The 14,071-nt window shown below is 47.1% G+C and overlaps 1 protein-coding gene across 2 annotated transcripts in view; it reads right to left on the reverse strand.

Annotated features, from left to right (window-relative positions):
- Nucleotides 1-14,071, reverse strand: part of Mkl2 (MKL/myocardin-like 2) — a 115,823-nt gene that overhangs the window by 40,907 nt on the left and 60,845 nt on the right. The window contains exon 1 of one of the 2 annotated variants that reach the window (XM_013011730.1): nucleotides 7,061-7,181. The exons of the other annotated variant lie outside the window; for it this stretch is intronic. Coding sequence (XP_012867184.1) covers nucleotides 7,061-7,181 — 121 coding nt within the window. Of the gene's footprint in view, nucleotides 1-7,060; nucleotides 7,182-14,071 lie in introns of those variants that run through there. 2 annotated transcript variants of the gene reach the window in all.

Consider the following 14,071-nt stretch of genomic DNA (forward strand, 5'->3'; position numbering starts at 1 on the left):
ATGGCAGGCACATACCACTATGCTCAGCTTTTGCTGCTGATACAGGACCTCACAAAGTACACAGATTAGCCTTGAATAACAGTTCTTCTGATCTCAGCCTCCTTGGCTGATTACAGGCATGAGACAACACACTTAGCTTTGAAGTTATTTTTGAATTTATCTTGATGGAAGATAAAAGACAAAATGTGATTATGTTGCCTTGAAGAAGCAGCTATGGGCAAAGTGAAGATCATGAGAAAGTAGTGGATACCAGGTTCTTCTCATCTCCATTACAATTCATTTGTGCCACACTGGGGGAAAAACAAAGCACTGCATGCTCTTAGAGAGGTTAACAAGTGGCAAACAAACATTAGAGTTCTGGGCATATTTTCAGGGGGTCTAATTTGCCCATTATAAACTAAGATTCTTTTTCCAGTAATTTTTATTTTTTGTTTGGTCATGGGGCTTGAACTCTGGGCTTGGGAGCCATCCCTCAGCTCTTCAGCTCAAGGTGAGCGCTCTACCGCTTGAGCTACAGTGCCACTTCCGGTTTTCTAGTGGGTTATTGGAGATAAGAATCTCACGGACTTTCCTTGCCCGGGCTGGCTTTGAACAGTGATCCTCAGATCTCAGCCTCCTCAGTAGCTAGGATGACAGGCGTGAGCCACCGGCGCCCGGCTTTCCAGTAATTTTTTAAAATGTGATGCAAAGGTACCACAAAAATGTTGGCGTGTCAGTGAGAGCCAGGCTTTCTATACTACTAAGCCAACTTCACCATTGCTTCCTGAGACAAAAGCAGAGTGGTGCATGCACACACAGATGCAGAGCGCAGGCACCACAAAGAGCAGGTGGATGTGTACCAGGAATTTTCATATCGTAACTGTTTTCTGGTGAAAAGGGGAGTAGCAACATCAAGCTAACTAAAAATCTGCACCGACCTTTGGCCTAAGGAGCAGATGCTACCTCCATTCTACTGCACCTTGTTATGCAGGCTGCTAGCTTGTGGAGAGACGGATTTGGAGCTGCCATCCTCTGCCCGTAAGGAGGTCTCCTAATCTAGAATGCAGCATTTACCCTCTATTAGCAAGGAAAGAGTAAAACTGTAGGAAAAACTGAAGGCTGACAAGACTGCTGTCATTCCAGGCTGCTTCACTGTGGGTTTCCTGCATTGATCTGCAGCATGAGGTCAGGAAGACAATGTTTTCAACACCCAGCCTTGGAAATTTACAGGAGCTCTGATAACTTGCTGGTTGGCTGCTGCCTCTGTTGCCATGGAAACAGACTGCTAAAAATGGGGCATGTTTCTTTAAACTGATCATACCTTCACATAAATCCCTGGCTCCTTTTTGTCAAAAGTTGGAATGAATTTAAAGTACGTTTCTTATGGTATGAAATGAACTATTAAGCCAGGGGCCTAGGACAGATGGGCAGAGACTGCATGAGCCACCAAATGGACAGAGAACTATCATAATACATCAGGGTTTTTTGGGGGGAGAGGGGTGGTAGCGGTGCTGGTCCTGGGGCTTGAACTCAGGGTAGAGCACCCACCCACCTAGAAAGTATATGATCCTGAGTTCTGAGTTCAAAACACCTCTCCCACCCCCGGCAAAAAAAACCCCAACCCCTTAGCATACAGAAATGCTTTCTATATTCTATTAAGTCTTAGTTATAGTTACCAAGGAACATCCATAATGCTTTTACTCATATTGACTCTATTTTATAAAAAGTCCTATTTATATAATCCCAATAGAATAAGATACATATCAACAAGAACTCACAGGTGTCTAGCTTGAATAGTGTCCTCAAATTGCTATGTGGTTGTGTTTGGAGTGAAGGTGATGTGGGCAGGAGGCGGGACCTCACCCACCAGGATGAGTGAACTGACAAAAGACAACAGAGCTCTCCGAAGGGCCTCGGAGCGAGCACACAGCCAGCAGTGGGACAAGATTAGGGGCCCTGCCCAGAAACCCACAGCCTTATATGATTCCAGCCTCTAGGACTGTGGGAAAAGTGATGCTGTGGTATTTTTGTCATTGCAGCCTGGGCTGACAACTCCAGACACAAGAGGAATTCTAAGCTTGGCCTTTTTACCACTCAGGAGCTTGTTTAACAAACCCGATAAAGCCACCATGAGGAAATAACCAAAACCCAATGTTTGAAAGCTTTGAATAACAGCTGTCTGGTGTCATACTGGTCTGTCACCTCACTGAGGTGACACTGCAGACACACTTCTAGGGGGTCTCAGGGGAGCTCTGATGAGGAGGGCCCAGGACAGCCCAGCAGCCCGTCCTGTGTGTGTCTGATGAGCCAGCTCAGGACAGAGAGGTCTGCTCTCAAAGCACCTTCCCTGAAGAGATGTGCAGCTCTGCCTGCACACCTGCGGTCCAGGGGAGACCACATGATCGGGGTGCACGTGGACCACTGACTCGTGTCCCAGAAGGCTGGCGTGCAGAGGACCTGAGCGGGGCGCAGGGAGATCTGAGACAGCAGGGACTCTGACTTGAAGGTTTTGGATTTCTTCCCAAGCACACTGGACGTCCTGGGTAAGGAGTGCGCAGTGGCTTTGCAGACTGTGTGGAGAGCTCTGTGAGTGCGGGGATGGTCCGGCCAGGCACATGTGCCTATTACGGAGCAGCTGAAATGTGGCCAATGTACCCGAGAAAGTGAATTTTTCAATTTTTATTTACTAAGTATTTTAGCCAACTCACCTTGTTTTTTAAGACAGACAGAGTGTCCTGTGAACCCCTGGGCTCACTCCTGGGCTCCTTCCATCCTCTCAACCTCTGGTACTGATTGATAGCTGGTGCCACTCCCACCACCCACCGGCCACCTGTGGCTAATGGACATGGCGGGCAGTTCCATGAACTGGCAACTACCAACTTTATCCAATCTACGTTCCCAGCATGGATTACTCAGAATACCTCAAATGTCCATCTTCTTCTTTCCAAGTCTACTATAGATATGCCTCAAAAACACATGCTAGGGTATTGTTCCACTGCAAACTGCCACACGGCAGAACTGAGAACCTGGTTCCCCAAATAAGAAACTCTTCCTCGCCCCCAACTCCTGGGTTGAGTTGCCTATGAGACAGTAGTGCAAATCATACGAGAGTGTCTTTAATAGTGACACACTGAATTTGAGGCTGTTGGTGACTTTTAGCCAAGTAACAGTTTTCTTTCTGTGGTACTTTACTAAGTCAGTGCTAGAGAACTCTTTAGATTAGCCTTCAATTTCCATCCTTTAAGGCCACTTACTACCATTTTGCCTTTGCCAAGTATGCTGTGGCACTGGTATTATGTCATTTGTCTCAATAATGATTCATATTAAAATAATTGTATTATATAATCTCAAGTCAACTGATTTTTCCTGAAAATTCATAATTATCATTTTTCTATTGTCAAGTCAGTGTGGTCTTCTTCACTGTAGGTCTAGAAATTAATTTTAAATCCTATGTGTGTGGAGCATAATTAGAACATGTTCAAAGCTAAAAGTTGAGATTTCCCCACCACTGCTATGACAAAAGAAGCTAATCTAAGTAGAATGCTATTTTGAATTTGCTCATGAAAATGTGTGACCATTATTACTATTCTTGCCTATAGCAAAAACGTACTTAAGCTCCCCAACTAGTATTTATTGGAAAAATCACATAAGCACGGACCAACCTGTGGTGATACGGTTTGTTATGCACACATTTCCCGTGCTGTGGCGGTCTGCACAGTGACTTTCCCGTGGGCTGGGAGTGGCTCTGGGACACAGTACTTATCTAGCATGTGCAAGACCTGGGAGAGATTGGGGGGGGGGGCGCGTTCGGAATACACTTCTCTTTTTCATATGTTACTAACATTTCTTGTTGAGGTACTATGAAAATCTCTGAATCTATTCAGAGTCTGTTTCTTCCTGCTCCTGTCCCATATTTTCAGCCAACTACTATTATCCACAGTAACACAAATTAATAAAAATCCTAATATAAAGGAGCAAGCACCTGAGAGGCAGGATGACTCCAAGTCCCTTCCAGCAGACATTAAGTCAGCCGCTCCAGCGAGCATGTGTGTGTGTGTGTGTATGTGTGTGTGTATAGAATTACATGAACCAAAATTGTTCTCTTTCTATCACCTAGAAACTTCCTATTCACTCATTAAAAACAACAACAACAACAACAAACAAACCAAAAAACCCCAACAAACCCAAGCCAGGTGGCATGGCTCATGCCTGTAATCCTAGCTATTCCAAAGCCTGAGCCAGCTTGGGCAGGAAAGCACATGAGACTCTCATCTCCAACAAACCAATTAACCTTGAGCAAAAGCAGCTCAGGTACAGTGTCCAGGTCCTGAGTTCAAGCCGCAGAACTGGCAATAAAAAATAATAAAATCTAGAAGCTGCTTTTTCAAACAGATTTTCTTTTAAAAAACCGACCCTGACAAGGATGAGTAGCAAGTCAGATGTGATGGATGGAAATGTAATGCTGGAGGAATAAACGATGAGGCGTTATTGACAGTCACTTATGTATTTGTCTCTGACAAAACAGCATAGGACGGCCTACAAGACTCTAGGGCACTTTCAGAGATAAACTAATCACAGGTGTTTGCACAACTGCTGGCATACTGACGGCCTTTCAGAAATTAATACAATGCATGTGTAATCCAACACTCAGCGCAGATGAAGCTCCCCAGGGCGCCTTGTCCCTATGTTGCAATCTGTTGTTCCGCGGGACTGTCCGCTGCTGCTCGTCTGCAGGCAGCACTGCTGTGACACAGCCAACTTCAGGGGTTCCGCCTGTCACAGGAACCGAGGTTTTCATATGACCAACCAGCCATTTCCACAAAATTCTCAAAACTGCAAACTGCTCTGGATTTTTTCCCCAAAATAAACCCTAGTCCGAGGTAGCAGATCACACACATTCTCTCTCTCTCTCTCTCACACACACACACACACACACGCTTCCTCAGGAGAAATACATACTTCAGTCAGATATAAATCAAAGTCCAGTCCAATACAGCTGTGGTAAGATGGACAAATTCATCATCCAATCATTTCTGTGCAGTTTTTTGAAACATAAAAGTTCTTTCCTTACCTCTTTATATCTACTTTTTTTAGGATGATAATATACAAGCTACTTTGTAAGCATATGCCAGCTGGATTTAAGTGTGTGTGTATACACACACACATATATATATGTATATATATGGAGAAGTAATACAGAATTAGAAAATGAGTGGGAAGAAGATGAGAACCTGCATCAAGGCAGACATCTTGTGTAAACAGCAGGAAATAAGATTCTGTTTATCTTCACTGTACAGATGAGGAAAGAAAGGTTCGGAACAATGAACATGGGCAGGGGCACAAAACTAGTCAATGGTGCACCTGGGATTTGAACCTGAGGACACTTCACGCCCTAGTCTATCCACATGGTATCACTGCAGCTCCAGCTGTGCCTCAGAACTGGGGGGGGGGGGGGGGGGGACGGGAATCCATCCATTATGGAACTATCAATGCTACTTTGCCACCTGGTAACAATGCCCTACCCCATATTGTACTCATGGTGCTGAGGATCAAATCGAGGGCTGCACATGTGCCAGACATGTGTTTTAGCCGGAACCAAACCCCTAGTTTCTGTCTTTATGCTTTTAATCCTTTCGTTCTATGCTCCTTAACCATTTTCTTCTACCTTTGTGGTTTTCAAGTAGTGTAAAAACTGCTTTGAATATATGGAGCTAATGGGAACACTCAAATGTGACTTAAATGAAACAGATAAAAGTTAAAGTTTTTTAAAAAGAACAAATGACTTAAAAAGTTTTGTTTCCTCCCAGTGTCTCTCCAGAAATGTGCCTTAAAAATCTGGTTGGCCTTGATTTTTATGAGTCTACAATAAAGCAAGCTGGGTACAAACAGGAGCAACACACTGTTCAGTTAATGACAGTGGCCGCTGATACCTCATTGTCTATCATTCATTCCCATCCAGGCTCCTCTGGTTCTACACACACCAAAACAAGTTCAAATCTAGTAAGTCCAGCAGCCCTGTCTCTTCTTATAGTTGAAAGTCATAACTATCTGTCATTATATTCTCATATTCTAAACATGAGAGGGAGCAAGGGAGGGGGGAAGGAGAGAGAATAAAGGAATATCCTTTTGGAAGAGTCTCCCAGTGGTCCTTAGGTGGATGCAGTGTTTATACTACGAGTTTTTGTAAAATGAACAAGATCCAGAGGGAAGGCGAGGGCAACAGGAGGAAAGGAAAAGGGGTCTGTGCTTCCTGAAGTAGGACTTGAAACATAAGGTCAAAGACAGCAGGCATTGGGAGGGGTCTCAAATTTAGAACAAACTTACTGAGATCCCTGAATTAAGACCTTAAATCAGGGCCCCTGGTCTCCAGCTACTGGAGTGCAGCATTCCACAGGAGCCCGCCTCAGGCAGTGCCAGGCCAGCACAGCCAAGCCCCTGCCTTTGGCCATTTTCTTAGGTCAGTCAATCAGTGCTGTGCTTGCTGGTGACAGTAACTAACAGTATTCTCAAGCTTATTCTTTGCTTGCTTTGTTGAAAACAACAACAACCCTACAAAAACCCAATATACAATACAAAAACTATACAATATGCTTTTAAAACAAAAAAAAAATGTAAATGTGGTGTGCGTTACGAGCAACTGGCCATCATTCAGGATCTAATGAGAAGCAGCTAGCTCCTTACTGGCTTTGAACAATACAAATTGCTAATATGTTAAGTGAGGGAAAATTAATTTTCCGGGAATTATGTGTATGCAAACCTAAAAGAAGCAGTGCTCTGACTAATGTTGAAAAGGAAATGGCTCCTAAAAAAACACCAAAAAACAACCATGGGGGAGGACCAGAGAAGAGATACAGGACGAGGGCAAAGACGTTCCTGCAATCCGGAGGGCTTCCTCGGCCGGCCGGACGGGCGGAATCATCACTGCGGCATGCCCAGCGCTCGCTCCCCGGCGCCCCTTCCAGGACCGGCGCCGGCTGTGGAGCCCCGGCGCGGGCGGACCGAGCGGAGGGCAGACACACGGACTGCGGCACGGTACGCGGACAGACGGACACGTGGCCGGCCGCCCGGCCCACAGACTGACCTTCCTTGAGGCTCTTCTGGTGGCTCCCCTCAAGGCATTCCTTCCCCTTCAGGGGCTCGAAACCCCCGGCGGCCAGAATCTCTGGGAAGCCCTGCGGCTGCTTCTTGGAGCTGTCGATCATGGTGAGGCTTTAGGATGCGGAGGCAGCGGCATCGGCGGGAGAAGGCTGGGTCTGCGGGACGCGGCTCCTCGCTCCTCGCACCCCGCACGCACGGGGCGGCCAGGTCTTCCACTAGCAGAGGGCAGCCATCACCTCCAGCCGCGGCCGACCCGCACGCGCCGCGCCGGCCCCAGCTCGCTCCCACGCCCGTCCTCCGCGGGGAGGCGGAGCCGGTGCACACGGCGCCAGGTCCCGCCCCGCGCCCGCCCCGCGCCGCGCCCCCGCCCGCAGCCTGACAGCCCCAATCATCCGATGAACACTGAGTCAGGCGGTTAAAAATAAATCCTCCGGTGGTGACAGGAGAGGGCTGCGGACACCCAGAAGACGGGGCCCGCGGCCTGCCGTCCCGGGCTCCCGCCGTCCCCGCTCCGGGCTGGGAAACTTCCCACTGCGGCTGGCGAGGGGCGGGCGCCGGCGCCGCCGGCCGCGCTGCCTTTGTACCGGGAGGTGGACACTGCTCCGGCCCGCGGCAGTTCCCCTTCCCGCCGCTAGTCGGCCGAGAGTCCGCGTGGCCGGGCGGCGTGGGGACGAGGGACCGGGACGTGGAGACAGGGCACCGCTACCTGTGGCCGGAGGATGGTGCAGGCGGGCGCCTGTCGGAGCGGCCGCGCCGCGAGCCTCGCGGGCCTTCCCCTTCTCCTAACCAACCATTAGCAGAGTGCCCAGAACATTCACTTTCCACTAAAGGCGCCGGTGGACGAATGAGTGAACGGACGAATGACTGGCGTGTAACAGGCGAAGTGCTAATACATCCGGAGCTCTAAACTAGTCCTAGCCCAGCTGACAAAGAACCGCCAGTCTGGGGTGAACAACTAGCCGTGGCCTGAGGACACACAGCGCGTCTTCTGCGGGAAAGGAATCGCACCACGCACCTTCCCAGGCACTCACACCACCCACTCGGCGGCCGGAAGTCACTCGGCCTCCGGGCCGCACACAGATGGGGCTGGAGCTTCGGCCCAGTCCCGGGCTCCCGGGCTGCGGCCTTGGAAGGGGCGGGCGGGCAAGCTTCCTGTCAGCCGAACCCCGGCCAGAGGCCTGGCCCCGTGCAGGCAAGGCGAGGGGCTGGTTTTAGCACACCTCTCAGACAAGCTCGCACATTCTCCACTATTCTCTCTAGTCCTGAGGCCTGGATTTTGTGAACAAGAATGCCAAACAAGAGCACGGGGCTGCATTCCAATCCCAGTTTACCCCCCCCCCCAGCAACTTCTGCACCTATCTCCATATAAGTAATAAAAAAGCACCATTTTCTGAGGATACATTTTAGGTTGATCACTTAGATATTTTGCAAAGATTATTTCATGTGACCCCCGGCAAAATCTTGTGCTCTCTACCGTTATTTGGACATTTAGACATTTTATACATCAAGACAATCTGACAAAGCTTGTAGCAGCCTTAGGATTTAACCACATTTTAGTTCCTCAAAGCTCAAATCTTTCTACTGCAGTTCGGTATTTGCCTCCCTTCTCTAGAATACCGCCATTTCCAGGCTTTGTTCTGATCTTTAGACAGATTCATGAGCAGAAGCCAAAACTTTTATGACCTTTTAGTAATTCTACTGGTGAAAGCAGAAACAATTATAATGATTTTACAGAATTTTAATCTTTTATGAAATAATGTTAATGCTTTATTTAGTGCTTATCATGTGCTATGATCTAAGTGTTTTTCATATATTATCTTATTTATCTTGCCAATAGATTGGTGAGGTCAACCTCAGATGGAAAAACTGAGGCATAAAAAAATCAAATATTTGAGCCGGGCGCCAGCAGCTCACATCTGTAATCCCAGCTACTCAGGAAGCTGAGATCTGAGGATCGCAGTTCAGAGCCAGCCAGGGCAGGAACATCCTGAGACTTATCTCCAATAAACCACCAGAAAACTGGAAGTGGCGCTGTGGCGCAAGTGGTAGAGTGCTTGCCTTGAGCTGAAGAGCTGAGGGACAGCGCCCAGGCACAGAGTTCAAGCCCCACAATCAGGGAAAAAAAGAAAAATTCTGTCAGAGGTCACACCTATTTTGTAAGTGGTGGCCAGGACACCAACACAAGTAGACTCCAGGCTCTACATTCTTAATTACTTTGCAAAAGGAATAATGAAACCAGCAAATACCAACATTCTCTTTCCCAGGATGCTGCTTTTAAGTTCTGACAATGAAGTCTAATGTCACAGGCTCATCCATTTCCCTCTTTGCTGCTGGTAGTTTCCTTCCCTGAATCCTATAGTCTCTACCACCCACCCACCTCATGGCTGCCCTGGATGCCCCGCCCCCTCCTGCTGCTGCTGCTGCAGCTGACCTTCAGGTTCCTCCTCTGCCTAGCCCACTGCCTCTGCTGCCCCCCCTGCGACTGGCAGCCACTAACTCAGCCCCATGTCTTTGGATGGAATTAGGGAGGAAGGAAGGAAGCCTTCGTTCTCTCTCATAAGGGAAGCCCAGGGTCATTCACTATTCCTGCTTGTTTCTGAGCCCAGTGCTGGACCACCTTCATTGGCATTTGGTTCTGTTGTTCCGTGAGACATTGAACTGCAGATGGTATGTGATTAAGGTCATTTAATAGATGCCTATGATCTGCTTCCACAGTGTGTGTGCACACTCGAAAATGTCTTACTATGAACAAGACTGCTATACATCACGTCAACTTTCCCACCACCCAAGCAGAGATATTTAATAAGCGTGAGAAAAACTGTATGGCTTAGAGTAGCAGCAATCCAAGAAAGACTTTGGGGAATCAGAACACAAACAGACGTGGCTCAGGGGATCTACACAGAAACTTGGCAGAGCCAATGTATGCTTACAAAGCCGCTGAAGAAAAGCCACTCTGTGATGACGCTGTGCCTCAATAAGGAAGACGCAGGGCATATTACTAATGGACAAGGCTTCCCTGGTGCCAAACACTCAAAAGCCAAAAATGTAAAGAGCCTGCGCAGAAGCAAGGGCTCCGGAGGCCTCGCTCACCATTCCTGCCATGGAGGGGAGAGAAGAGGACACTCCACCTTGCGCTGCTTTGTAGTCAGCGGGTGAATGGCGCTGCGCTCTGAAGCTTCATCCAGAGGTTGTGGGTGGATACATTTGATGTGTGCTGAATACATTTTAGTGAAGGTTGTATTCAAGATTTCTTCCAGGAGCCGGGCGCTGGTGGCTCACGCCTGTAATCCTAGCTACTCAGGAGGCTGAGATCTGAGGATCACAGTTCAAAGCCAGCCCGGGCAGGAGAGACCGTGAGACTCCTATCTCCAATAAACCACCAGAAAACCGGAAGTGGCGCTGTAGCTCAAGTGGTAGAGCGCTCGCCTTGAGCTGAAGAGCTGAAGGACAGCGCCCAGGCCCAGAGTTCAAGCCCCACGACCGACAAAAAAAAAAAAAAAAAAAGATTTCTTCCAGGGTGCCATATTTCAAGGAAAATACATATTTTTAATCCGTATTCTAAATACTACTGAGAAATACTATACCTTTAGATCATTTCTAAATGGGCATGACATAAACTATTTTTGTAAAAAAAAAAGTTTTTGAGAGGAAGAATTGAAGAAAAATGTTCTGTTTATACAGAGAATAAAAAGGAAATCAAATTATGCTATCTCTGAAATCAGATAATGTACCTTAAAAGACCTTCATTTTTATCACTAAAATGTGTGCATATATATGTGTGTGTGTATATATGTATATGTATATATACATATATATATATATATATGCATGTATGAGCTGCACAGTGACACATGCCTGTAATCCAAGCTACTTAGGAAATGGAGGCAAGAGTTTCAAGAGGCTAAGGTCAGCCTGGGCTCTACAGTGAGATCCTACCTCTAATACTACACATATAAGAAAGTGTGCACACGCACACGCACACATTGAGGGGAGAGATGCCCTGTGGAGTGGGGTTCACAGCTCTGTGCTCTGTCCTCACACTCTCCGTTCTGCTGCACGCTCAGTGGGGGTGTCCTGACGTCCCTGAGTGTGCTGGTCTCTCCTCCTGCTCAGAGCAGTGGTACAGATGTGACAGAACCACAGAATATGCCTTATTAGCGTAAAGCCATGCGAGCTCTCCCCCTTTACCCAAGGTTTACAGTTAAGTGAAACCCATCCGCTCCACTCAGTAACTACTCCTATCATCATGCTACAGTGAGGCCCTGGGAGCTTAAATGACTTGTCCATCCGTGGCTTTGAAGAACTGAACAGAAAACTTTTAACCTAGGCGTATGGCTTGAGTCTCCTTGCTTTTCTCAATGAGCTCTGTGAGAGAATTGAGCCCTCTGCCCAAAGGCATTCACTGTACACAACAAATTAACTTCTAAGAATCTAAAATGGTTCACACACTTATTTGTTGGAGAATTGGGAAGTCACTCAAATCACATTTGTAGGATTTCTCTTTCAGAGTCTGGACTGAGAAGAGTATTCCATTGCCCTCTCCCTCCTCCCTGCCCGCTGCTCCTCCCCTTTCAGCCACTCTGTAACCTGGATGGTGTTCAGTACAAGGGGGAGGGAAAGGGTGTGGGGAGGAGGGAGAAGGGAGAGCTCATTCAGGAGGAGACCTTGGTGGCCTTCCTGAAATCCCTCAGTACAGAAGGCAGGGGTGGCAGGCAGCCTCCAGGGTGAAGGAACAGGGAGGGAGAAGCAAGGACAATTACAATTAGTTCTCAAAACAGGGATACTTCCCACAGAGGCTGATAGACTCCACCTATCTGGTAGAAGACAAACTGCCATTGAAACAGTGTAACAAAATGGAATGGCTAGATACAAAAATTTAGTTTTGACTTCAGCATACCTGCTCCTATATCCTTTGTGTTTCTGCACATAAAAGCTTTAAATATGTCTGTATGTGTGTGTGAGAGAGACAGAGAGAGACAGAGAGATAGAGACTAGGGATTGAGCTCAGAGGCCTTGTGCTTGCTGGGCAAGGGCTCTGCCACTAGAGCCATACCCTGAGTCTGAAACTTACAGTTCTACGCAAAAAGCAAAAAAAAAAAAAAAAAAAAAACCACCTCCTATCCCTTGTCATTTCAAGCAAAACATTCAGAGAAGTTAAAAGTACAAAACAGTGTCTGCAAAACAGGGAATGCTAAATGTTTTCTATGGCCTAGTGTGCCAGAACTAAAAACCAACACAGAATGGTAATCAGACTTTAACCTGGAAGGCCAAGGTGAAGCATTTTATGGCTTAGATTGACCTCCCTACAGTGATTTACTCTGAATCATCTATCGGGACAAGGGGAAAAGGAGTGGGGGCGGGTGCCTCACAAACAAGGCTGTGGGGTGAGAAGCCTGGAAAGGGAAGGACAGGAAGCGCATGCAGAGAGAACAGTGTGTTCAAAGATACCAAGTCTCAAGGAAGAACAATGCCTGGGGAGCAGTGGAGCCAGGCTGCTGGGCAGGGTGCAGACAGGCACAGGCAAAGGCTAGCCGGGGTCTGCAGGTTGTGGAGCATCTGGGCTTTCTCCTGAAGACAAGCCTCAGGAAGCCACTGGGACCCAGGGAGCCGCCAGGCCGCAGGCTGTGTGTGCAGTGCAGGAGGGTCACTCTGCCTGGGTGGCAGAGATGCTCTCCCCACAGCATGGGTACTATTTTGGTTTTTGGGTTCTAGATAAATACCTTTCCGCTGACTAATCTAGAACCATTTATTTTAAAAAGACCATTTCTCCTCTACAAATGGCTCATATTTATAATAAACAAGTGGCTGGGTATTATCTCTTCTCTACTCTGCCTCACTGTTGATGAGTAAATCCTCTGGTTTTGCTCTCTTTCAAGACAGCATGACGGGCTGGGAAGGTGGCTCAGTGGTAGAGCGCTTGCCTTGCATGCTCGAAGCCCTGGGTTCGATTCCTCAGCACCACATAAGCAAAAAGAAAAAAGCCGGAAGTGGCACTGTGGCTCAAGTGGTAGAGCACTAGCCTTGAGCTGAAGAGCTGAGGGACAGTGCCCAGGCCCAGAGTTCAGGCCCCACGACCGGACCAAAAAAAAAAAAAAGACAGCATGGCTACACTTGGCTGGAACTCACTGCTCTTAAAAAGAGCCACACAGCAACAAATACATCTAGCCAATTAGCAACAAATACATTTAGCTTGCAAGTATTGGCTCATAAATAAAAGAACCAGAGATTCTTAGCAAAAGGGTTAATTTTAAGACTAGGTTAACAAAAGTATAAGGTAATCCTGAAGTAGCTTGTGCTAAACATGAACATTAATAGGTTAAAAAAGATATAAAAGAGAAATAGGTAAAAAGACTCAAAATAAGGGGATCTCATTGTCCACATCTGTGACAATTTGTACATTCAAAACTATAGCAGTAGCAGTAATGGATAAGACCATTCCAATTTCAAAAATTAAGGACTCTAAGTCTATAGCAATTCCTTCCTTAGAGAAGGTGGCTATTCTTTTCAGAAGAATGCCAACTGTCAGAGAAAAAAATGTGCCAGAATTAGAAGATCATTTTGCAAGTCACTTTATAATAATTTATTTAAGTGAGAACTGTCATAAAACCGGAAGTGGCGCTGTAGCTCAAGTGATAGAGCGCTCGCTTTGAGCTGAAGAGCTGAGGGACAGCGCTCAGGCCCAGAGTTCAAGCCCCACGACCGACCAAAAAAAAACAAAAAAAAAAAACCCCAGAGGACTGAACTACACTAGAAGAATTTAAAGGTGTAAAACAGCTAATACACTGAGATAAGTGGATTAGATCCTGGCTTAAAGAAATGATATGGGACATTATCAGGGTGAGTGGAGAAGTAGAAAAATAGGTCAATTAAAAACTATTTTACTGATGGTACTTTTTTTTTTTTTTGGTCAGTCATGGGGCTTGAACTCTGGGCCTTGTGCGCTATCCCTCAGCTCGTCAGCTCAAGGTGAGTGCTCTACCTCTTGAGGCACAGC

This window comes from Dipodomys ordii, unplaced genomic scaffold (assembly GCF_000151885.1).
Source record: "Dipodomys ordii isolate 6190 unplaced genomic scaffold, Dord_2.0 Scaffold14, whole genome shotgun sequence".
Classification (NCBI taxonomy): Eukaryota; Metazoa; Chordata; class Mammalia; order Rodentia; family Heteromyidae; genus Dipodomys; species Dipodomys ordii.